At 40.0% G+C, this 26,135-nt stretch overlaps 1 protein-coding gene across 1 annotated transcript in view; it reads left to right on the forward strand.

Annotated features, from left to right (window-relative positions):
* The first annotated feature begins 1,271 nt into the window (after positions 1-1,271).
* Positions 1,272-26,135, forward strand: part of wnk2 (WNK lysine deficient protein kinase 2) — a 28,104-nt gene continuing 3,240 nt past the window's right edge. Inside the window, exons 1-28 of the mRNA XM_067432299.1 lie at positions 1,272-1,912; positions 3,504-4,179; positions 7,707-7,879; positions 8,141-8,361; positions 8,512-8,669; positions 8,943-9,031; positions 9,365-9,584; positions 9,724-9,994; positions 10,566-11,023; positions 12,929-13,063; positions 13,182-13,220; positions 13,626-13,793; positions 13,998-14,414; positions 14,648-14,929; positions 15,032-15,066; positions 18,050-18,209; positions 18,289-18,405; positions 18,590-18,760; positions 18,867-18,918; positions 19,005-19,211; positions 19,660-20,513; positions 20,751-20,808; positions 20,911-20,978; positions 22,009-22,592; positions 22,661-22,911; positions 23,008-23,220; positions 24,922-25,020; positions 25,517-25,561. Coding sequence (XP_067288400.1) covers positions 3,574-4,179; positions 7,707-7,879; positions 8,141-8,361; positions 8,512-8,669; positions 8,943-9,031; positions 9,365-9,584; positions 9,724-9,994; positions 10,566-11,023; positions 12,929-13,063; positions 13,182-13,220; positions 13,626-13,793; positions 13,998-14,414; positions 14,648-14,929; positions 15,032-15,066; positions 18,050-18,209; positions 18,289-18,405; positions 18,590-18,760; positions 18,867-18,918; positions 19,005-19,211; positions 19,660-20,513; positions 20,751-20,808; positions 20,911-20,978; positions 22,009-22,592; positions 22,661-22,911; positions 23,008-23,220; positions 24,922-25,020; positions 25,517-25,561 — 6,151 coding nt within the window. The 5' untranslated portion in view covers positions 1,272-1,912; positions 3,504-3,573. The remainder of the gene's footprint in view (positions 1,913-3,503; positions 4,180-7,706; positions 7,880-8,140; positions 8,362-8,511; positions 8,670-8,942; positions 9,032-9,364; positions 9,585-9,723; positions 9,995-10,565; positions 11,024-12,928; positions 13,064-13,181; positions 13,221-13,625; positions 13,794-13,997; positions 14,415-14,647; positions 14,930-15,031; positions 15,067-18,049; positions 18,210-18,288; positions 18,406-18,589; positions 18,761-18,866; positions 18,919-19,004; positions 19,212-19,659; positions 20,514-20,750; positions 20,809-20,910; positions 20,979-22,008; positions 22,593-22,660; positions 22,912-23,007; positions 23,221-24,921; positions 25,021-25,516; positions 25,562-26,135) is intronic.

A 26,135-nucleotide genomic window follows, 5' to 3' on the forward strand; every position in this document is an offset into this window, starting at 1 on the left:
CTGCTCCAGTAAAAAAAAAAAAAAAAAAACGAGAGGCCGTATTTATTTCCTTCCGACGCCCACGTAGAGAGCGTTTGTACTTTTCATAAATAACATGCATACGTTATCCATATTCATAACGAACTGGACTTTTGATATTTACATGACATCCATGTAGGTTATTGTAGATTATCAGTGAAGTTATGTTTGCAATACGTATAGTAATTATGTAGAAAACTAGCAAGTGATAGCTTAGTGACAATATTAATAATATTTATAAAATAAATATTAGTTGATAAGATTGATACTAAGTAATTTTATTTTGTTTGACAACTTATTGGCTGAGATAAGAAGACTAACCTCTATACTGGGCTTTCTTTCAATTTTCTTCCTTTCTTTTTTTCTCTTTTTCCGTCCCTGTGCATTCGCGGGGGTTAGAAGCCTCATTTTTGATGAACGCGCAAGATGAGCACTTGCCTGACCTAACGCCTGAACTAATAATCAATAATCACCGTCAATTCAATCTAATAATCAGGTTGATAAGTAATAAAACGTGTGGCTGAGGGGGCGCCCTATGATGATCATGTTTAATGAACATTATGTTGTATTTCGCTTGTTCCGATTCTATGCTTAATGGGTAGTAATGGGCGGCACTAGAGCGCGCTCGCGCCCCTAACACAATTGTCGCACTAGGCAACCGCCTAGCTCGCCTATAGCAAACGCCGGCCCTGCTTAAACTATTAAAAATGAATGACCAAATAACCAATTGGCATTCTAACCCAAATTCTAAATTATCATTAAATGGAGTCAGATAACGAGGGATTGGAATAAAATCCCCTTTTCCCCGCTGAAAAGACGAACGCGCAGCGAACTTCACCCGCCGATCGTTAGCCTCCATTGGGACGATTTGGGCGGCCCTACACGTCCAACACAGAATGCGCATTTCAAAGTAAAATAACTGTCTGTAGCATTGTTTTTCGGAGAATTGAGTATGTGAAGCCAGCATGTTTCCTACATTTCTAAACATATTTTTATGCTTAAGTAGCATACAGTCAAAAACGTACATACAGCACCTTTAAGTGAGTCTCCATGCCTGTCTATATGAATGCAGTAGCTACTGTAAATGTTATTGCAGATGAAATAAACTCTGCTTTCTCCAGTAGGTGGAACATTCTCTTTCAGCAAGAGGACGAGGGGAGGGGTGAGAGAATATAAAAAGCATCGTCATACATCATTCATTCACATGAAATATTCAGCAGTATTAATCAAGTCACGTGGAGAATAGGGGGGATATATTGAGCACAGTAAAGGGATGGTGTATGCGAAGTTGCTATAAACTACTTCAAACTTAGTTATGCGAGCATATTAGTTCATATAATCTGACGATTAGTTTTGTGTCTGCAGGACAGTGACGTGCCCTGTTCCGTCCTTCAGTCGAGCTCATGGTCACGTCACGATGGTTTGGGCGGACCCAGCGTTCTGTGTGGTCCATGACGACCCGTGTAGAGGAGGATAAGGGTGCCGCCTAAAAACAGACGCTTTTATTGGACCCACAGAGTGTTGCTAGGCGCTGCAGGATGTCCGTAACAGCGCATCAGTCGGCAGCACTGTAACAGAAGCTAACTACAGTATGAATGCTATAACATAACGCGGGAGGAATCTTTAGGGAGGTGTCGGTGCCGTATTATCCGAGATGAGGAGAGCATTGCCGCAGTGAGCAAATAATCTCATCAACCGGCTGTGGATTTCATGTCCCTTACTGACGCTGACATTTATAAGAACCAAGGGTACACAGATTTGAAGCGGCTATGTGGTTGCTTGGTGAAAGTATATGTCTAAGATCATTCAAATCTTATTTCAAGGGACAGCTACGCACTTTATAGTTTTGCGACGGATTAAACAACGTGACAGCCTCTGTCAGCTACCCAGCATGGTGAGTTAGATACTGATATTAGTTTCACAGTGCATTCATTTTAAAAAAAAATTGTTTTGCACCTTTAAAGTATGTTTGTGGCATGAATTTCTTATGCTTGCCTCGTACTTGAAATATACGTTAATGCCATTACTAAACTATATTTTTTTGTTTTGCTCTTTTGACTAATTGCATAAATATTTGATTGTAATTAATATTAGCTATTATATGTAAACGAGGACCTGACAGTCGGTCCTCAAATGATGCCGAACTGCGTCAGTACAGACTGGCATTGCAGGTATGGCAAACCGTTTTAACATTTATTCCTTTAAAACTAACTAGTGTCTATTCTGTGTTTCTAGTACTTATTTTATTCATTACTTGTAAGTAATTCAATAGAAAATAGTATATTTTCAATTTCACTAACTATAATTCACTAACTAGTAACTATTCATTAATTCCAGTAGTAATTCATATCTATTAGTGCTTGCTTATTACTTAGTCTTTGCTGCCAGACAAAGTAGATTGTCTGCAGATATCCCATAACGTTCTGGTTACTTGAGACCAGTATTTTAGTTGTTACTACCATTTCAAATCTTACTTTTAAGAGTTTTAATATAAAAGAACTATAAAGTTGTCATTCTGACTAAAGTGTATAGCCTATGGCAAGAGATGGTGAGATTGGAAATGTTACTTGCAATAACAGATTTTTTTTATCGATATATTTGTTATGTAAATATGTACAAGTATGTTATAATTATATATTAGAAAATATGGAATAGATACTAGAAACTATTGTGATAGTGTTCCTGTAGCTAGAAAAGGAATTAGGGTAGCACTTTATTTTACGTTCCTGTTCCCCATGTGCATACTATGTACTTATTATTAAATTATAATAACTGAGTAATAACTAGGTACTAACCCTGAACCTACCCCTAAACATAACCTTAACCCATGTAGTTACCTTATATTAATATTACCCAATACTTTCTTAGGTAAGTACACTGCAAGTGCACATACAGTAAAATAAAGTGCAATCGGAATAAGTGCTAGTATGTAATGAAAAAGTGTTAACTAAATAGATACTTCTGATTTCTGGGTTAAGTGCTAGTTTCTAATGAATAGTTAGTAGTGAAATAGAGTGCTGTAGATATGATGTCAGAATTTGTAGCTGGTTCCTTCGAGATTTTGCTATTGGTTTTATAATGGGGGTTTTCAATTTATAAGTAAAAGTAAGCCATAACTTAATGATAGTTTTGTTGTACTGTGTACACTGCACACACTCACATCAAACTGTCTTTACTAGTTACTTGTTAAAAAGGTACGTTTTCAAAAATGAACATCACTGCTTCAAATGTTTTCACTAGGGGTGTGTATAAATTTAATTGTAGAACACAACGGCAAAGTATAGTGAAGTTATTTTTACCACAGGCTATATTTTACACATAAATCGAAAAACCCCATAGGAAAATCTCAAAGGAAAAGAATTAGTCTTCCAGGTTCAGATGTCAGACCTGCATCAGATACTAGTCATTATTGAATTATTTACTAGTAGGGGCATGCTAGGAATGTAGATTCTAGTTAAAGGAATAAACTACTTGCCATATTGCAGGTACATTCATTCAAGGAGGACCACACAAACGGCTGAATGTCACAGATGAGTTTTCAGCAATCCACCGGTCATGGAAAACCAGACTGGATCCAACTCTGAGCCACAGGCTGTGGTCACCACAGTTTCTTCTGTGCCCTCAAAAAAGACTGTAATTTATGAAAATGGTCACGAACATCCCACTCATATGGACCCCACAGCTGCAGCACAAAGAGGGGCCAGCGATCCAACCGCATACCCCCTATTAGATTACCGAGGTCTGGTCCGGCAGAGATTTATACGCAGAAGTTTATGGTTCTCCGAGTCAGAGGATCAAGAACTCGAGGTTTCTGAGTTCGACACCAGCAGCAGTCCCGTGAAAACTGCACCTATTGTGGTCCAGAGGAGTTTTAATGCAGAGATTCAGGTGGGACAGGGAGCCGGTGTAAAAGAGAACATCAGCAAAGAGCCAGAGACAAGTGAGGTTGAGGAAAAACAGGATGCTGAACCATCTGAGACTTCCGTGGAGAAAGCTGGCAGTGACGAGAATGAGGAAGAGGCCGGAATGAAGGCGGTATCCACCTCTCCGGGTGGACGCTTCCTTAAGTTTGATATTGAGCTTGGCAGAGGTTCCTTCAAAACAGTCTATAAGGGCCTGGACACTGAGACATGGGTGGAGGTGGCCTGGTGTGAACTTCAGGTAAGAAAAAAGCAATTACAACATATACACATTCTCAATTTTAACCACTGGTATTTCAATTTTTGCAATGTTTGCATAGTAGGACTCCTGTTGGCTTTTTTCTATGGTTGGTCTTCCCAGATTTGTCTATGTTGTATTTAATATTATTTTAAATAACAAAAGTTTCAGATAACCAACAGATCCACTTAAAGGGTTAGTTCACCCAAAAATGAAAATTCTCTCATTAATTACTTACCCTAATGTTGTTCGACACCTGTAAGACCTCCGTTCATCTTCCGAACACAAATGAAGATATTTTTGTTGAAATCCGATGGCTCAAAGGCCTTCATTGACACCAATGTCATTTCCTCTCTCAAGACCCATAAAGGCACTAAAGACGTCGTTACAAAGCCCATCTCACTACAGTGATTCTACAATCATTTTATGAAGCAATGAGAATAGTTTTTATAGTCAAAACAAAGTTTCGAACCGTTATGAATCAGCGTATTGATTCATGATTCGGCTCACCAGTGTCACATGATTTCAGCCGTTTGGCAGTTTGACACACGATCTGAATCATGAATCAATACGCTGATTCATAACCGTTCAAAACTTTCTTTTGAAATCAGCCCATCACTATATAAGTCGTTATTTAGGGGTTTTTTTTAGCACAAAAACTATTTTCGTCACTTCATAAAATGATTGTAGAATCACTGTAGTGAGATGGGCTTTGTAACGACGCCTTTATGGGTCTTGAGAGAGGAAATGACATTGGTGTCAATGAAGGCCTTTCTGAGCCATCGGATTTCAACAAAAATATCTTCATTTGTGTTCCGAAGATGAACGGAGCTCTTACGGGTGTCGAACGACATTAGGGTAAGTAATTAATGAGAGAATTTTCATTTTTGGGTGAACTAAACCTTTAATTTGTTAGGCGTAATGATGATATGGCCAAGCTCTAGATTTGTAGGCTATCAATGATCTAGAAGTAAAAAACTGTAGTTTGTTAATAACAACAAAATCTATTTTTTCTGTTGCCATTCAGAATGCTTTCTCCTGTGGTCATCTGATATGACTTCTTCCTTTTATCAGCACTATTGATCGTAAAATGGAGAGATTGAATCACCATGACCAATTCTATATCCGATTTCCTATGTTTAATAGTGTTTCTGTGTTGTCTAGAATCATTTGAGGTTCAGCTGAGTTCAACTGAGAATACTAAGTTAACATTTTTCTGAAATAATTAGAGCCTGATTATGTTGAGTATTATGTTGTTTGTGGCATAATACCTCCTGCAAACAAGCTTTGTGCTGCTTATAGCCTGTGCTAAATAATTTAGTATATGTCAGTGCTCACTAAAATATCCCACTAGACATTTACAGTAGAAATGTAAACACTGGAGATGAGCAGTGCACATCCCTGGAGGATCAGTCCCCTCTGCATAGGGGTCATGTGAGGAGGTCTGGTCATGTGCACTTAACTCCTGAAATGATGCAACAGTGCAGTGTTATCATACATTTCTCTCTCTCTCTCTCTCTCTCTCTCTCTCTCTCTCTCTCTCTCTCTCTCTCTCTCTCTCTCTCTCTCTCTCTCTCTCTCTCTCTCTCTCTCTCTCTCTATATATATATATATATATATATATATATACACACGCACACAACATTTTTTCCAGGTCTAAACCATAAACAAGACATCATTTTTTACATATATAATGCACATTTGACATTTTATAAAATAACAATGTGCGTGGAAGCATGACTAGGCAGTTATAATCTCTGGAGTTCAGATGTTGTACATGAGGATTGTCTGTTTTTTTGTTTCTATGTGTGGGTGGTGAACAGTATTATGAGACTCCATTTCAGACTATAGATTAATATTTGTAGGATTTTTGTTTGTATTTTTATTATATTTGATCTGAGAGTGTTACGGTATGTACTACAGCCATTGTTTGTGGCATGCTGTCAGTTTTGGTAAGAATTCATCCTGCTTTATGAATCCTAAAATCACATGGATGGAATATTGGTAAGCATATTGTTAGTCTGCTGTGTACAGCAGCCTTAGCAAGACAAAAATTGCTGAGGCTTCCAAATCTGCAAGGAGGGAGGAGAGCGAGTATGGAAGAGACAGAGGAACAGGTCAGATGAGGTGAAGATGGCTGTGTACTAAAGAACGTGGCTTCCCTCACATTAGCCAGTAGCGTTCTCAAGACAATATAAAGATATTCCTAATGGACCATTTTGTGTACAGCTGAACGCCCAACTTGATTTATCCCTCATCTGAGGGAAGCATCAGGAGCTGACAGTATGTATTAACATCTTTGCAATAGAGTCTTCATCCAACACACATCCAAGAAAAGATCTTAGTGCCACACCCTGGCCATGCATTAAAGCAAAAAGCTAATTTCCTTTTGTGAGAGATGATGTAGCAAACCTCTTAAAATCAGCAGTGTCAGTGTTTAATTTGTGTGATTAAATTAGAAATGTAAAGAAAGTTTGTGATAATATTACAACCTGTTAAACTATTTAACTATACCATTGTGTATCACAGCATTGCGTATAAATTGCTTCTGCTTTTTCTTACTTGCAGGTAGCTTTGATAGAAACAACCTATTAATCTGCTAACATGTTTGGTCTGAATGCTCGTAGACTATAGAATTGGATGTAACATTAAGAATAGGGGGAGGTCGAAGGAAATATATGACTCTCTGTGTCCCTGAGTTCATGTGAGGCGTTAGATGGCGCAGTGTGGGGGTTAGTCTCAAGAGGTTTTATGGGGTTGCACATTGGCTGATTGTGAGGAAGAGAGATGTTACAGATACTCCCTGTCAGCATTTAGCAAATTTAGAAGCAGGAAGAGGGCAGATGCAAAGGTATTGATTTGGTCAGCTTCTTGACCATAGATACACACCAGAACGTGAACCACCAATGGCTCTGTAACTGTAGCATTTTCAAGCCAGCACAATGCTGTACACACTAGCTTAAGCCCAACTATACCTTTGTACACTGACTGAATAAGGTGATGAATACCAAAATGTTAGGGTGAGTTTTTTGAATGATGCTGTTTGTGTAAATGATATTTTCTGCATTGTGCTCCATATCAAAGGTTACAATATGTTAATCACACATCTCACAGTGAGGAGCATGCATATTGTGCCTTTCATGTTGCATCAATATGCTTTAATATGTAGTGTAGTTGGTTTTTTATCTCTTTCCTGACTTTGATCTTCTTCTTGACTTTCCTAGTCATATCATGTTCAGAGATATTTTCCTACCCCCACACAAATTCAAAAATACAATAAAACAGATATATTGTCTATCCTTAGAAAGCTATTACAGGACGTGTTCTTTAAATCAATAAAGATTGACCAAAATGTCTTCAGAACGCATGTCTTCCACTGCTGAAGAGTTATTTAATATATAGCTCTCTTTTCACTGAAAGGAGGATAATTGAGTTACCATTGTGTTTTTTTTAATCAATCCATCTCTCACTTTTCTCCTGACATATGCCTGGAACCTCAAACACCAATGCCTGCAATCTTGCCATTCCAGGATCGTAAGCTGTCCAAAGTGGAACGCCAGAGGTTTAAAGAGGAGGCAGAGATGCTAAAAGGTCTTCAGCATCCAAACATTGTGCGCTTCTATGACTTTTGGGAATCTCCTCTTAAGGGAAAGAAGTGCATCGTTTTAGTCACCGAACTGATGACATCTGGAACACTGAAAACGTGAGTCGCAAAGACATTCAACTACTGATGCTATCACACTTGGTGAAGTAATTTAGTTGGTATGCATTTATAGTCTAGTATTGAAATATTGGTTAAGGTTTGAGCCACTTGCTATGGGACATCAAGGAATGTACAGTATGACTTTAGTAACAACTTTCAATCCTTTCCTGAAGCCCGATATGACATGCTTCTAAAAAATATGGAGAGTTTGAGATAGGTGAAGACACAATGATCTCTAACCCTGTTTATTTTAATATCTAGGTATTTGAAGCGATTCAAGGTGATGAAATCAAAAGTCTTACGAAGCTGGTGCAGACAGATCCTAAAAGGTCTTCACTTCCTCCATACGAGGACCCCTCCCATTATCCATCGGGACCTGAAGTGTGACAATATCTTCATCACTGGTCCTACAGGCTCAGTCAAGATTGGAGATCTTGGCCTGGCCACACTAAAGAGAGCTTCCTTTGCCAAAAGTGTAATAGGTAACAGTCAGGATTATAAGCTGTATTGAAGACAGCATTTAAACAGCAAGTTTAGATGATGTAGATTGTAGCTTGTGATGTGGAATTTTAAAGACTACATTATCCATTTAGTTATTATTGATTTTTTGCCTTTGTTTCTTCCTCTTTTAGGCACTCCAGAGTTTATGGCCCCTGAGATGTATGAGGAGCACTATGATGAAGCTGTAGATGTGTATGCATTTGGGATGTGCATGCTAGAAATGGCCACATCTGAGTATCCGTACTCAGAGTGCCAAAATGCAGCACAAATCTATCGCAAAGTCACTAGCGTAAGTTTCAGCTTCTCACCGAACCAACATTTTTATTTTCAGGATGCTGTATCAGGTCAAACATAGAGGGCCTTTTTTCATGAAAATGTTCATAAATGCATTCATGAATTTTCCCATTCAGTTCAATGCCATAATGTATGTACAACTGAATTTACATGCAATTTATCTGGATAATTAAGTGGTATATCTATAATGTTATGTTCTGTAACTGCAGTCAGGTATAAAGGAAAATGTCCCTTTGTGTGTGTTGTTCCTTATTCATTTACTTTACAGGGTGTAAAACCAGCCAGTTACAGTAAGGTTGCCGTGCCTGAAATAAAAGAAATCATTGGAGAGTGTATCTGCCATCACTGGGAGGAAAGGTGAGTCCATCAGCTGAACAGGCTCCTGTCACATAACCATAAAGGTCAAAATGCCTCTGCTCCTGTCAGATGTGGTACTTGTTGTATGATCAGGCCTTTTCTTGGATATCTGCGACTACATTTAACTGATACATTTTACAGTAATTTGCCTTTGGAGTAATCTGAACCCTGCTAATGACATCTATTCTGTAAATTGCCTGCATGGATCTTCAATCAGTTAAATAGCTTATATAATTTACTATAGCAACTTCATAGCATTGCTGATAGTCCTCTAGATGTCAAACTTGTTTTTCAGCTCTTTACCAAACAAATCACATCTTTCTCTCCTAAAAGGTACTCCATAAAGGACTTACTAAACCATGCATTCTTTGCGGAGGACACAGGTGTGAGAGTAGAGCTGGCTGAAGAGGACGACGGCAAGAAGTCTTCCATTGCTCTCAGACTTTGGGTTGAAGATCAGAAAAAACTTAAGGGAAAGTATAAAGACAGTGGTGCTATCGAGTTCACCTTTGACCTGGAGACAGAAGTCCCAGAAACAGTTGCCCAGGAAATGGTAAACAAATGTGATTTTTAGAAATGCAAAACATTTAGGCGCATACATAGACATGCATAACATACATGTAGTTTGGAAGACTTATTCAAAATGTTCAAAAAATCATTACTTCAAAATTGTTCAATGATCTTTCTGGCAGGTGGAGTCTGGCTTCTTTTTAGAGAGTGATGTGAAGATTGTGGGTAAGTCTATCCGCGACCGTGTGTCTCTAATAAAGTGGAGACGGCAGCGGATTGTCTCAGGCTGTAATGGAAAAACAGAAGAGAGCAGCACCAAGACTGAGACACCGAATCTCCTTCAGGTGCCCTCCACAGGGCCACCACCCAGTCTTCCACCCGAAACAGAGGAACTACAGACTGAAACAGTCACCCTGATCTGCAGTGCCCCGACTAGTGCGACTACAGCTACACGTAAGATGTTGGGATATCTACACAAAAGATGATAAACATTTTTTTTTTTTTCATTTTTAAATTAGTCATTATGTAAATGAATGGACGGCTCATTTGCTTCCTGCTTCTATGAAGCTCATCCCTCTGAAAAATGCAATGGTCTTAGATTGGTTAGATGGCCAAATGTAGTTTCATGTATTTTTATTGGCTGAAGTGCCAAGCACAGGTTGCCGGAAACGCCATGCCCCTTACCATCATGGGCCGAAGTCACATCTACGGTGGCTAGCAAGGGTAAATAATCACCAACGTAGGAAGAAGCTTGTTGTAGTCCTAACCGGCCGTTTTTGTAGGCAATAAACTGCCGTAACTTTAAAAGACAATATCTCTGTTTGCGTAACTGTAACTTTGCAGATACTGTTTATGCTCAAGCAGCAACATTACACACTAACAAAAGTTAAAAAAGTGAAATCGCATGCAACCACCCCTTTAATTATTTAGTTAAACCATTTATTTTGTAAAAATTACATAATGCAGGTATTCAAAAATTTTACTTGCTTCAATAACTTATGTATGCACTTTGTGTTGTTTGCAGACAGCAGTGCAGAATCAACAATGACAACAGGTGCTTCAGACAGCACTTCTCAGCAGTCCCTTTCCACTGTCCAAAGGGTCTTAAGCCCTCCAGCACAGCTTCTTGCTCAGTTGCCGCAGGGTTCCCAGCAGCCATCTACTGCACACCCGCCTCTAGGGACTCAACAACCTGCTAAACAAATGCATCAAGGTGTCCCACAACAAACCATAGGCCAGTTTCTCCATGGTGCTCAGCAACAACCTAGTCCTCAGCAACCCCAGGGAGCCCAGCAACAGCCTAGTGGTCCCCTGCACCAGGTTACACAAGCACAAGCCCATGGTTTGGTGCCTCAAGCACCCCAGCAACAACCCACCATTCAGCTGCACCAGCAATATCAGCAGTCAGCTCATCAGCTACATCAAGGGGCTTTTCAACAGTCTTCGGTACACCTGCATCCGAGCTCTTACCAGCCATCACCTGTAAGTTTTTACTTAAAATCAACTCATCATTACAGTTGAGCTTTACATTGTAGGAAAACTCCAAGACCACCATCTTAATTCCCATTCATTTCCTCCCTTAGCAACACTGTGTTTTTTATGACTGTCTGAATTTTAAAAATCTGTCTTTTTCTCAAACCGTGACTGAATGAGCAGCGACATGGCAGTATTCCTGGTGACTTCCAAAAGTCTTTGCTATTATCTGATAATTTGGCGGGGACCAGGCGTAGCAGCACTTCATACCTTGACACATTACAGAGAACTGACCTACAGGAGTTGTTACAGTGGCTGCATCATCAGACTTCTAGCTGTCCCAAACCTGAAGAAAGTTCTAGTGATGAAATGAATCAGTCGCTGTCTACAAGTGACCTTACAGGGTCTTCATCATTCACAAATGATGATCAGGCACCAATTAATGTTTCTAAAGACACTAGAGCCTCTGAATATATTTCACAGCAGGTAAAAATGAATTCTCAGTGCCAGACATTGTCATTCAGTCGGAGGAATTCTGATGTCCACTCACATTACTGCCAGGCTTGTATGGCACTGTTGCTGGCTCGAAGGTCAAGGGGTCGAGGGTCTCTCGGGCATGCCTCTACACCTGCTTCTTCCCATATCCACCAAAATATGCCATCTATTTCCTCATTAAAACCATCCTCATCAAACCCAAACATCTCACCTGATCTGGCTAATTTAGACTCCAACTCACCAATCTATATGACCCAGCAGTCTCCATATATATCAGCACTGCCTGCAAAGCAAGTTTCTGCTCTTGAGAACATATCAAGTTCAATACCAGTTCAAGTCACCCCACCCTCTCCAGTCCATAAAGAGCATTCTCCTGCACAGATTCCTGTGACAACTCTGCCTAACAACATGCCACCACTTAAACACACCATTGCCTATCCCCCTGTCTATATATCTATACCCTCACCAGTTCACATGTCTCCCAGACATATGTCCATATCTTCACCAGTTAATTTAACTTCTCCACTCAAGTCATCATCTCCAGTTTCCCCCATCTCCTTGATTGGGCCACATTCTCATAGTTTTGGAGGCAGCTCAGATTTGTCTCACCTCGATCGCTGTCTACATCATATCATCAATCGGCGTACTAGTTCCCCTGTCTTGAGTGACAGGGCACAGCCTGGAGTTGGCCACAGTGATGCCTGTGTTGACAGGTTCAGTGTACCTCAATTACAAAGTGTAAGCTCTTTGTGTGTACCCCTATCACATCTGGAACAAGGGTCTTTTTCTGTGCAAGACAATGAAGTTGGACCAGGTCTTGTGGTAGGTGAAACATAAAATATACTATATACTAGTTATGATCTCGGCAGAGAAATCTAGAACAAGAGCTTTTGCCTCACCCATGCTTTCCAAGCTTCTTCACCTTGCTTCCAGAATACGTTGTATTTCTCATAAACACCAATACCTCCTAGTTTTATGCTTAAATTTTCGTACTTCATACTTTGTTTCTGAAAATGTTCTCTAATCACTGCTATTTATAGCTTGAAGAATAAGAAATGGGACCACCTTTAAGGGATTATTATGTCCTTTTGAAGGGCACAGTCTCTTGAAAGACTGCTAGAGGATGGCACAGCAAGCTGACAGTACAATAAATGACTGCTACTGCAACACCGCAAATTATCCCTGTCACTCTGTGCATGGTCTCTTTTAAAGGAACATCCCCTGCGTAGAGTTGGTGTCAAACATTTTCCCCTTTTTTTCCCTGTCAGTAGCTGATAATTTACCTGTCACATCAAACCATAAGCTGCTGGAGTTACTGTTCTGCAGATATCTTGAAGATCTGCCATTGGCTGTTAAATACTTAAATGGTAATGCAAAAGTTCCTTTATTAACATTTGTTTTTGTGCATGTGTCTTTCAGCCTTCCACACAATTGGGTCCCTCCAAGACAGTCTCTGCTCCAGCTACTCCTGTACCACACGCTCGTCCACAGAGCATTCATGCCTCTGCCTTTGTAGCACAGCAAAACCAGAAAACTGTACCACTAGCACAGGAGGTAAGTCCACTATAGGTTCGTCTATCCTTAAGTGAGGATGGATGCATGTGCTAGTAAAGTGATAGTTTACTAGGTTAATTTAGAATTGTGTTCTTCCTTGTGTTTGTATTTCTCTCAGTTTCATCTTTATTTCCATCCTGAAGCTTTCCCGCCTCAGGTAGACACATCTGTATAAACATCCTCACAGTCTGTTTTAAATGTTGTGGAAAAGTTTGGATTTCGGTTTCAGTCATGGGATAAATTTATCGGATTATTAAACGTTTACTAAACAATTAATAAATAGTTTTACCCCAACTTATTTAGTTGAAGGTTAAGATATTTGTCCCCCTAATCTATGGAAACTGTTGAGTAAGTGTTCCTCAAAATTAATTTTACTGATTATGCTTGGAGACGATTAATACTTTTTTTAATGCACTTTTTAAATCCACTTTAAGCAGGTCAGATACACCTTTTGTAAACTATAAAATTAAAATAATAACATGATGGATTAATTTATTTTGATGTTCAATTCTCATTTAGCATTTAGCATAATTCTTTCTTTTTTTCGCTTTGTCTTTCCCAGACTTTATCATCTCTTCAGCCCCTAGTGCAGGCATCTTCAGATGCTCAGTTCATTCCACAACATCTATTACAAACAGCATCTTCAATGCTCAGCACCGCTACCCTTCCTCCACAACCACAGCTAAATCTTCAGACACCCCTTCTCCAGCCTCTACAAATCACCACGCAGGTCAGTTTATGAAACCTGAAACTAGACCTGTGTGTGCAACACCTTTACTCAGATATCGCAACAAGTACATTCTTTAGCAAAGGTGAAATGTGTTTAACTCTAGATGGTAGAAGTCAAGGGATTTTCTTAATTCTACATGCAAATATGTAGCTTTATAGTTTACCTCTGGCTGTTCACGTTTTTATCTTGCTCTTTATTCTTTAGTTTCCTTCGGCATATCCTCTTTTGCCAGAAGGGGGCACATCTGCAGGGACTGAGCCAATACCTTTTTCCTCAGTCTCTTACTCTTCTTCCTACCTCACAAATGCTCATCCTGTATCCTCTCCCTACTATCCACCAAGCCCTATCAGTGCTCCTCCTCCTATACTATCAATCCAGAATGTACCCTGCATACTAGGAGCAGGCACACCTGTCTCCACCCCTCTGAATGTTCCTACCCCAATACCTCTCCTGGCTATGGCCCTGTCCCCACCCATGCTTCCCCCCGAGCAACATCTGCAGCAGATTTACTCCCCAGTTCCACCACTAGAAGGTGCCATTTTGCAACCTCAACCCCAGCCAACACAACCCTCCCTTCCCCTCCCTCAGCAAGACCCATCTATTCCTGAACTTTTTACAGAGGTAAATGCTGTGGTTTCTTTCCTGCTTTGTGCAAGGATTGATTTTATGCATTGGGAATGCAAATCATAATAATTTCTATGATCACATAAGTGTTGAAGCTCAGTAATTACTTTGAGAGGGACTGGAGAATGGCAGTACTTTAATCAGAATTGTTACCTTGTCAAAGCAATAATGCAGGATAATTAATGTTATTCAGTGAGCCTTACAATTGAGGTCTAAAATGTTTTCAACAGGATTACCCTCGCCATGAGGAACTGCATATCCTGGCCCCATCTCAAACCATTCTGTCGCAGATCCAGTCTCCTCCACAGGACAGGCAGTCAGAGACACATTTTACCACAGTGCAAGCCTTACCTGAAACCATGGAGCCTCCTCTGCAGCCTTCTGGCATACAGACAGGATATGCTGTTCCAGAGACTACTGGCATGCCCAGTACAACTCAGCAAATAGCAGACACTGCTTCAATGGCAATTCCTCCTGCGCTAGAGCCCAGCCCATTTCAACCTAATACTGAGGTAACAGTAAGCATAAGCAGCACCATTTATTTGACTATAATATAATTCCATCAAACAAAGCCTTGCATACTGTAGATCATTGAAATAATTGTTTCCTTACAGGCACCTGTATCAATTCCACTTCACAGTTTTGACAGGTAGGAATAAGTTGTTTTACTCTGAAAAAACATATGAGAATTGCATGCCTAAATTAAAGGGGTCATGAATTGAGAAATCAACTTTCCCTTGAGCTTTTGATATAAAAGTTCATCTTTTTTTTCTATTTTTATTTTATCTTAGTATAAGAATATCCTGTAAGTTTCAGAGCTGAAAACTTCCTTGTTAGTCAAAGAAAAGCTTTTATTGACAGCTAGCTCAGCAAACGATCAATCTGCGAATTTGCTTACCTGTGCCGTCAAGTTCAGTGAAACACTGCATTAACCGAAGAAGATGAACGTCTAATTCTGTAGCCCCGCCCACCGATTTATGCCTGTCATGTTAGATAAATAACCTAGGGCTATGTGGAGCTAAACCAAATCGAACTCCCAAGCAATAAAGCTTATGTAATGTTTCTTCTGCATCTAACAGGAATGGTGCAAAACAATTATGTGAGTAATTTTTAAAAAAATATGTGATAGTGTTGCATTGTTACATTTGATATCTAGCGTAACTAAACATAACTTCTACACTGTCACAGGCTGGAGTATCATTTGTATTTGAGGAATTGTTTTGTCATTGTTCTGCGATCCATGATCAATCTTAAAGGGTTAGTTCACCCAAAAATGAATCATTGATCGATTCACTGAATCATAACCGTTTGAATCTTTATTTGAGGATTGAACACAAACAAGGAAGAGAAGACAGCGCTTAATAAAGACGTTGTTTTTGGACCAAAATAAATTTTTGATGCTTCAAGAGATTCTATTTAACCAACTGAATTCACATATGGACTACTTTGATGATGTTTTTATTCCCTTTCTGGACATGGAAAGCATAGTGTGCATACACTTAGATACGTTCTAGGACTAAATATGAAATATCTTAAACTGTGCTCTCAAGATGAACGGAGGTCTTACGGGTGTGGAACAACATTAGGGTGAGTCATTAATGACATCAATTTCATTTTTGGGTGAACTAACCCTTTGAATAGTGAAATATTGCACATGCGCATTTTGCAGTTATATCCACCTATCGGGCTGGCCAAGTAATACAAAGTAACATTCCAATTAATTGTGGGTGAATGAGCATTCATTGAGTTTATTTGATAAAGTCATTTTGCAGCGAATCATTCCGGTTTCTCCACATTGGAAGTTTTCACAACATTTCCTCAGTTGTAAGGGAGCCAAAGCTCATTATAATATGCAAAACTGTTATCCAATCATAGCAGTGGGCGTTTACTTCCAAGTCTTGAATGCGGCATGCCCATAAGAGCTAGGTTCAAAACCAGTGTAGAAAATAGCCCATTACTTAGTCATTATGTTTTTGAACGTAAAAACCACGCAAACATACGTTTACCTCAGACAACAGTATAAAAAGTTTTAAAAAGCCAGTACATGACCCTTTTAAGTCAGCCATCATGTAATTCTTTAATTATATAATTTAAAATGTGTATATCTGGACTGTTTACAGTGGCAGAAATCAGACTGATCTCATGAAATGGTGTATGTATGACACGCCAATTCTTATGCCATTTTGGCATGCTATCAAGACGCATAATCGCTTTTTAGCATGCTTATCAATGCCGTTTCATTCTATCCCCCTACACTGCCTCTACCCCTAAACCTACCCATCTCTCTCACACACACACACACACACACACACTACCCCTAAACCTACCCATCACACAGTCACACACTGCCCCTAAACCTACCCATTACACACACACTGCCCCTAAACCTACCCATCACACACACACACTGCCCCTAAACCTACCAATCATAAGAAACATTCTGAATTTTTACATTTCCAAAAAACATAATTTAGTATGTTCATAAATCCATTTACCTTGTGGACACACACACACACACACACACACACACACACACACACACACACACACACACACACACACACACACACACACACACACACACACACACACACACACACACAGACTCATTTTGAAAGCGTAACTCAAACGCTTCCCTAAACCTACCCATTTGTGTATTATAAAAAACAGGATATAACAGGCAGATACGACTGGAGGCACAATTTATTCAGAAAGTACAAATATTCCAAGTGTTCCAAGGCCAAACGATTGATTTGTGTGGAGAAAATCCCCAAAAGCGATCAGTAACGTTGAGTCTATCCGCCAAAGATTAATAATACATTTCAAATATTGCTGCCGGAAGAAAAGTCAGGTCAGCTTTGACAGCATTGGCTTTCGTGTGTCTCGTGACCAATTGCGTCATTCTAAAGTCATGTCAGTGTATAATTTGAATGAGAAATATTAACGAGTGTGTGTGTTCTGTTCAAAAAGGGGCGTGATCATCATTTCAACGACTAAAACATTAAGATCAACTCTGTTCTTTACATGAAGATATCATATGACTTCAGAAGACTTGGAATGCAACATGGGTTAATACTTTTATACAGTTTTTTGGTCAGTTTTTGAAATATATAAATGTGACTGTACATTTATTTGCCTGTTATGTGTTTTATATTTTTGGGAGTTAGTAGGTTTAGGGTAGAAGTGGAGTTAGTTGCTCCAAAATATAAAATTAGGATATAAATATTAGTTCTGTGAGATGAGGTTGGTGGAATCACACAGCGTAGACATACATGTGGAGATGATGGTTTGTTTGGGCGTAGACATACACACGGAATCACACAGCGTAGACATACATGTGGAGATGATGGTTTGTTTGGGCGTAGACATACACACGGAATCACACGGCGTAGACATACATGCGGAGATGACGGTTCGTTTGGGCGTAGACATACACGCGGAATCACACGGTGTAAATATACATGCGGATAGCTCAAAATGCGTACAGATAACACGCCACTTGGCTTTAGAAAGTGGTGTGTATGTTTACGCAAAGTCATGATGTCATGTTGCAGACATACACAAAACGATGCATCAAAACAGTAACGGTCTCCTAGCATGCTTTTTTAAAAATTTTATTCTTGTTTTTCTAGCCTAAACCAAGATGGATCAGGTAAAGAAATATGTGACAGCTATGAAGGAACCACTGGTGGAGGAAAGGGTGATGGCAAACCAAGAAAGCACCACCGCAAATCTGCCCGAACGCGCTCACGCCAGGAAAAAGTTAACAAGCCAAAGCTAAGCATGCTAAATGTAAGGATTAAACACCTTTTAAAAGTATATATATAATTTTTTTTTTGCAAATGCCCCTAAAACATCCTTATACATTCAGGTTAGTAATACAGGTGACAAGATGGTGGAATGCCAGCTGGAGACACACAATCATAAAATGGTGACTTTCAAATTTGACCTAGACGGAGATGCACCTGAAGAAATAGCCACTTATATGGTGAGATTAATGCATGGAAATTCAGAGTATTACGACACAATATTGTGGTGTTTGAGATTTAAAATTTAGCTTCCAATGTAAATTTATATATTCTAACATAAGATTTGTCATGCATGAGGCTGTTTTATTACAATTTATTTTCAGTGCAACCTTACAGATTTTGTTTCTCTTATTTGTATACCAGGTGGATAATGGCTTTATTCTACCAATAGAAAAGGAGATTTTTATAGATCAACTTAAAGACATTGTCGACAAGGCAGAAGACATACTAAATGAGGACATGGATGGAGAGAAGATATCAGACCTTGGGAAAAATAATTTGCATGGACAAACTCCTGGAGAAGAAGGGGGAGAGGTAATACAGAGTCATTTAAAAATGTTAACATCTTAAATATGGAATTGAATTCACTAATATCACTGAATTGAATTATATACTTAGAGTCTCCTTCTATTACCCTCAGGGAATAAAAGGACAGCAAACTGGAGCTCCCCAGCCAGTGTACCAGCAAAATGGTAAACTTTCTTCCTCCAATAATTGGCGAAATTTTAAATCATGCTTGTCAAATGTTTAAGTATGAATGTTCTTTTCCTTTGCTCAGTTCTGCACACGGGTAAGAGGTGGTTCATCATCTGCCCTGTGGAAGAGGCTCCTGCTGCCAGTCGTGATGCATCCTCAGATGGAGGTCCATCTACACAATCTCCATCCACAACAACAATAACTGATGGGACAGCCACTGCTCAGCCTGGTGAGAGTGCTTCAACCCATCCCCCTGAACCCAGCACAGGATCTGCTTCAGCATCCATGGGTAATGTCAGGCTATGACACATCTTGGTGTAACTGACACATATAAGGATATATTGGAAGAATAGGGTTGGTATTGCAATCCCATTATCCAGTCATATCAGTAGGCATTTACCAAGTCTTCAATGCGGCACGCCTATAAAAACCAAGCGCTCCAGGAACTAGGCTTAAAACCAGGGAGGACTTTTGGAAGAACTAGTAGAAAATAGCCTATTATTTGTTCATTATGATGTTTTTGAATGTAAAAACCATGCAAGCATCATGAGTTGACCTTAGACAGCAGTATACCATTTTTTTTTAAAGCCAGATCATGAACCCGTTAAAAAGTCTGCAATATTGTGATTTGTGCTGAATCATGATTGTATCGTCACAGCCCTACTTCTATCAGAAAGAGTCAAAAAGGTGTCTGTTCATCTTTTTTTAGGATCTGTTTTTTGTCTTTCATTCCACAGATTCAGAAACCTGTGCTACGGCGCCTCCATCTGGAGGAAGTGATCCCTATGGGGTATGGAGCCCCCTCTCTTTGACCACTACTGATCCTCTTGCTCTAGCTGCTCTTTCCCAAGCCCCCCCTGTTCCGCAAGCCGCTGCAATGCCAACTCAGTCAGCTTCCCATTCAGAGGAAGGGACAAATTTAGGCTCCGCCCAGGTCAATGTGCCACAATCCCAGCCATGCATGGATCCTCAAAGTTCTCTATTTGTGGATGAGACCCAGAGTGGCAGATTAGGATCTGTCTCCCCCATGCACACTGCTCAGCAGATGGCTGAAATTGCATGTGCTGTCTCCATGGTGGAGGACGTGCCCTGCTGTCCCTTGGTCATGCCGCTGTCCCTGGAAGTGAGCAGTGGGGCTCAGAGGTCATCCTCTGTGATGCCACCACCTCCACAAGACACTACGTCTGCTCGGGAACAACTCCACTCCATTACATCCAGTCGAGTGGAACGTGCCCAGCAGCCTGTGGTGTTGCAGCAGCCTGTGTCCACTGTAAGTGGAACTAAGGCACCTTCCCTGCCCCAAAGCCCCGCCCCTTCGCAGCACCACTTTGTTCCTAGTGAATCAGATGGAGAGGGGCGTGGCAGAGGAGGGTTTGTAGACAGCACTATCAAGACACTGGATGAGAAACTGAGGAATTTACTGTATCAAGAGTACGCTCCCATGTACCCTTCGGGAAGTGCTGCTGAAACTCCAGGATCTGGCACAGAGTATATTCAATCACCACCAGGACCAGAGTGTGCGTTGGGAGGGTCAGGAACCAGCACACCTAGTCTTATGGGAGAGGGACGATTCAGAGCAGGAGAGCAGTTGGTAAGTTTAAGCACAATCTGCCATTCTTATGTTTTTTTTAATAGACAGTCCCAGGATTTTAAAATAAAATATGTGGCATGGGTAAGTATTTACATTTTTGTATGATCTTACCTATGGCTTTATCCAAATTCCCTAATTGTCAGCACAGCATGTCTTACTTTTTTATTTGAGGGTATTTGGAACTTCGGATTGTGTTTCATAAATCGCCATCTAAAGCATTTGCTTTTTGCCTTTTAGCCACAGATTCCTGAACGTGTGGACAGTTTAAGTGCTCTCAGTGACTCTGCGGTTGGAGGTTAGATGATATTTATTTTTTCTCAAGAAAAACGTTCTTCAAGAAACATTTACCATTTATAAACAATAAGAAATCCTTGATTAAAGCCATCTTTATCCACAGTTACTGTGTCAAGGAGACATGTTATGCCACACTCTACCTCTTGCTCTGGATCTAGAAGTCGATATAAGGTACATCATGCACAGTTGATTTCTGCAGGAAAGTACAGGTTTAAAGATTGTTAATTTCCAGTTTAATAATCTAGGTGGTCACTTCAAGTCAACCCCCCCCCCCCCACACGCACACATTCAGACACATTTTGAACGAGCAACTCAAACGCTTCCCTAAACGTACCCATTTGTGTATTATAAAAAAACAGGTTATAGCAGGTAGATACGACTGCAGGCACAATTTATTCAGAAAGTAAAAATATTCCATGTGTTCCGAGGCCCAACGGTTGATTTGTGTGAAGAAAATCCCCAAAAGCGATCAGTAACGCCGAGTCCATTCGCCAAAGATTAATAATAAATTTCAAATATTGCCGCTAGAAGAAACGTCAGGTCAGCTTTGACAGCATTGGCTCTCGTGTGTCTTGTAACCAATTGCGTCATTACGTCAGCTTTGATTATAAAACGCCATTGGCTTTTGTGTGTCTCGTGACCCATCACGTCATTCTAAAGTCTAGAGTCGTGTCAGTGTATCATTTGAATGAGAAATAGAAACGAGTGTGTGTGTGTTCTGTTCACAAAGTTGCGCGATCATCATTTCAACGACTAAAACATTAAGAATTAAGATCAACTCTGTTCTTCACATGAAGATATCGTTTGACTTCAGAAGACTTGGAATGCAACATGAGTTAATACTTTTATACAGCTTTTTGGCCAATTTTTGCAATAAATACGTGACTGTACATTTATTTGCCTTTTATGTGTTTTATATTGTTGGGGGTTGGTAGGTTTAGGGTAGGAGTGGAGTTAGTTGCTCCAAAATATAAAATTAGGCTATAAATGTTCATTCTGTGAGATCAGGTTGGCGGAATCACATGGCGTAGACATATACACGGAGATGATGGTTCGTTTGGGCATAGACATACACGCAGAATCACACGGCGTAGACATACACGCGGATAGCTCAAAATGTGACATGGCTTTAGAAAGTGGCGTGTATGTTTACGCAAAGTCATGATGTCATGTTGTATTTTGTTTGATTTCTCTGGATTAGATGATGCCTAGCTCCACTGACATCCTGTCAGGTCAAGGTCGAAAGCAGCGCAGCCTAAGCAGCACAGCATCTCCAGCGCACCCTGGTGGCTTTTTGGGAGAATTTGCCATGCACGAAGAGCCGACTGTTTCAGCTACCACTGTCGGCAGGTTCTCAGTGGTCAGCACGGAAGATGAAGTCACGCGCAGAAAGCTCAGTAGCAGATATTCTGCCCCACCTGACTTTTATTTGGACGCCCCACCTCCCCTGACCAAACGAGGCTCTCTGCCAAGGGCACAGACCTCAGTCTCAGCGGATGTCACTGTTCACACCCGCTTCATGTCTTCTGACTCTGGGGCAGAGAGCAGCCCTGCCAAAATGGCACCTACAACCCCATCCCGCCATGGGAGGTCTGAAAGGAGAGGAAGTGACCTCATGAAAAGGGCAGTGGCTTTTCTAAGGCGCTCTGGCCGCAGCAGTAGTGTGCAAAGCTCTGATTCACCAAGCAGAAAGGGAGGGGTGTCTGGATCCTATGTCAGCAGTGACAATGACTCAGAGATGGAAGACTCCGATATAAAGAAGGAGCTTCAAAGATTAAGAGAAAAGTGAGTCTATCAAGTGTCTGTGTGTATTTTTGACAGAGAGAAGAAATTAAAATTTCATCTTTGTATAGGCACATGAAGGAGATAACCGAATTGGAGGCCCACCACAGAGAAGAGGTTGAGCTTCTCTATGTGAGATTAGGGAAACCACCCCCTCCAGGTCTTTACATCCCGCCCACAGCACCTCCTGCTGGACGCAAGCGCAGGACCAGCAGGCACAAGCTAAAAGCTGGCAAACTGCTCAGTCCTCTAGTACAACAGCTGAGAAATGTTGCCTCTAAAACTAGTGACTCCAGCAAATCTAGTGATTTAACAAAATCAGGTTAGTTGGAGTGTTAAAAGATCTCCATACACAATAAAGTACCTTAATATTTGGAGTTGACCCAAGAGCAATATGACATGCAATATTTCCTTTCAGCTGAAGCTGCTCTGAGCTTGAATGGATCTCCTGCCAGGGCTTCCAACTTGTCAGATGGTAGGGCTTATTCTGGGACCGGGACTCTGCCTTCTTCTGTGTCTGAGCCGGTTCAAACCCAACAGCCCTGCTCTCTCAAAGGATCGCTCTCCTCTGACAACATCTACTCTGGTCTACAGGGAGAAGGACCTGGGGCACGCAGCCAGCCTGGCCAAGGTGACTTTAAAACTAGTCTGGCTTTGTAGCAATCCTTGATTGATAGATTTCATAAGATTATCCAGTCAATAAAAAATAATCCACCTGCATAGAAAGGAAAATATCAGTTGAAATTGCCATTAAATTGATAGCATTGACATTTTAGACATGCATATATAAAGTTTTCTATGAAATCCCATTTATTTAATTGGTTTATATATAGACATTTGCTGAGCAAATGATTAATCACATCCAAAATAAAAGTATGTTTACATAATATGTGTGTGTACTATGTATAATTAGTATGTATATATATATATATATATATATATATATATATAAATATACACACATGCATGTATATATTTAAAAAATATTTGCACGTATATCATGTGTACTTATATACACTCACCTAAAGGATTATTAGGAACACCTGTTCAATTTCTCATTAATGCAATTATCTAATCAACCAATCACATGGCAGTTGCTTCAATGTATTTAGGGGTGTGGTCCTGGTCAAGACAATCTCCTGAACTCTAAACTGAATGTCAGAATGGGAAAGAAAGGTGATTTAACCTATTTTGAGCGTGGCATGGTTGTTGGTGGCAGATGGGCCGGTCTGAGTATTTCACAATCCGGTCAGTTACTGGGATTTTCATGCACAACCATTTCTAGGGTTTACAAAGAATGGTGTGAAGGGTCCAGTATGCGGCATACCTGTGGGCGAAAATGCCTTGTTGATGCTAGAGGTCAGAGGAGAATGGGCCGACTGATTCAAGCTGATAGAAGAGCAACTTTGACTGAAATAACCACTCGTTACAACCGAGGTATGCAGCAAAGCATTTGTGAAGCCACAACATGCACAACCTTGAGGCAGATGGGCTACAAAAGCAGAAGACCCCACCGGGTACCACTCATCTCCACTACAAATAGAATGTTGCCTGGTCTTATGAGTCTCGATTTCTGTTGAGACATTCAGATAGTCAGAATATGGTGTAAACAGAATGAGAACATGGATCCTTCATGCCTTGTTACCACTGTGCAGGCTGGTGGTGGTGGTGTAATGGTGTGGGGGATGTTTTCTTGGCACACTTTTAGGTCCCTTAGTGCCAATCGGGCATCGTTTAAATGCCACGGCCTACCTGAGCATTGTTTCTGAACATGTCCATCCCTTTATGACCACCATGTACCCATCCTCTGATGGCTACTTCCAGCAGGATAATGCACCATGTCACAAAGCTCGAATTATTTCTTGAACATGACAATGAGTTTACTGTACTAAAATGGCCCCCACAGTCACCAGATCGCAACCCAATAGAGCATCTTTGGGATGTGGGGGAACGGGAGCTTCGTGCCCTGGATGTGCATCCCACAAATCTCCATCAACTGCAAGATGCTATCCTATCAATATGGGCCAACATTTCTAAAGAATGCTTTCAGCACCTTGTTGAATCAATGCCACATAGAATTAAGGCAGTTATAAAGGCGAAAGGGGGTCAAACACAGTGTTAGTATGGGGTTCCTAATAATCCTTTAGGTGAGTGTACAGAATAATTATACAAAGTACATACACACTTTTATTTTGGATGCGATTAATTGAAGTCAAGGAAATTCAATGTGGCTTTTACATGGATGCTTTGATATTAAAAAGTTGAATTAGAGACAGATTTATGAATCCATTAAAATAATGTCTTTCTCTCACCTCTGCACTTCTGTCCATAGGCTGGCCTCCTTCTCCCCAGGCGTCTGCACAGGTCACCTATAAATCCAGCAGTAAACCACGCGCTAGATTCCTCAGTGGGCCTGTTTCTCTGTCCATCTGTTTGTATCTCTCTCCTTTCCACCATTTTCCATGTCATTTCTTGGGAGCCCCTGCTATCTTTCTCCCACTCTGTTCTTCTCTTCTATCAATTATTTATCAGTATTCATGCTTCATATTTGATCATCCTGTGTTTCCATCCTGTGTTTTTCTTTCCTGATTCTTTCTATCCTTTGTTTATCTCCACAAAATTCTGTTTTATTCAATTGTCTGTTTTAATGCCAATGATGGTATGCTTTTAGATACTTTCACTAGTTGCACAGCTTGAAAGTATTAATCTCACTTTAATTTCACTTTTGCATGTCTAAAACCAACACTGTGACTGACAATGAAAACATCTTCACAATGTCAATTATTTTCCATTTTCAGTGTTACTTAAATTTTAAATAGCTTTCCCTTTAATTGCAGTTCTAACGTCTAAATAATAAATGACATGTTCCACCTCTTTATGTTAAGCGATTTACTACAGAAAACTAATTTGAACTTTTCTTTTTCTAGGGTCAACACTTAAACGTCTGTGTCTGGGTAAAGAACGTGGCAGCAGTAAGTATTGTTTTTTCTTAATTTCAACACTTTAGACTTTTAAAAATACAACTTTTTTAGTTTTAGCTTTTTATCACCCTCTTAAGTGCGTGTCACTGCAGTTGTCAGCTATGTATAATTGGACACACATTTTCATTTTCTATATGTTGGTCAAGCATTTGCATCTGCATACTTGCCTTGTTTTAATTCACAGTGATGTGAATTAAATTTAACAATTAATGTAAGAGGTGTATTAATAATCCATTTATAGTTTAATACATTATTTAAAGGGTTAGTTCACTCAAATTAAAATTCTGAAATTACTCAACCACCCTCGTGTCATTCCAAACCGTTAAGACTTTTATTCATCTTCGGAACACAAATTAACATATTTTGAATAACTGGGCAATTATAATTCTGTCCCTCCATAGACAGCTATGGAACTACCACTTTGATTATTCAAAAAGTTCATAAAGACATCATAAAACTAATCCATATGAATTGAGCGGTTTAATCCAAATTTTCTGAAGAGACACAAACGCCTTATATGATGAACAGATTGAATTTAGGCTTTTATTCATATATTAATATTCAT

The sequence above is a fragment of the Pseudorasbora parva genome, chromosome 22, assembly GCF_024679245.1.
Source record: "Pseudorasbora parva isolate DD20220531a chromosome 22, ASM2467924v1, whole genome shotgun sequence".
Classification (NCBI taxonomy): domain Eukaryota; kingdom Metazoa; phylum Chordata; class Actinopteri; order Cypriniformes; family Gobionidae; genus Pseudorasbora; species Pseudorasbora parva.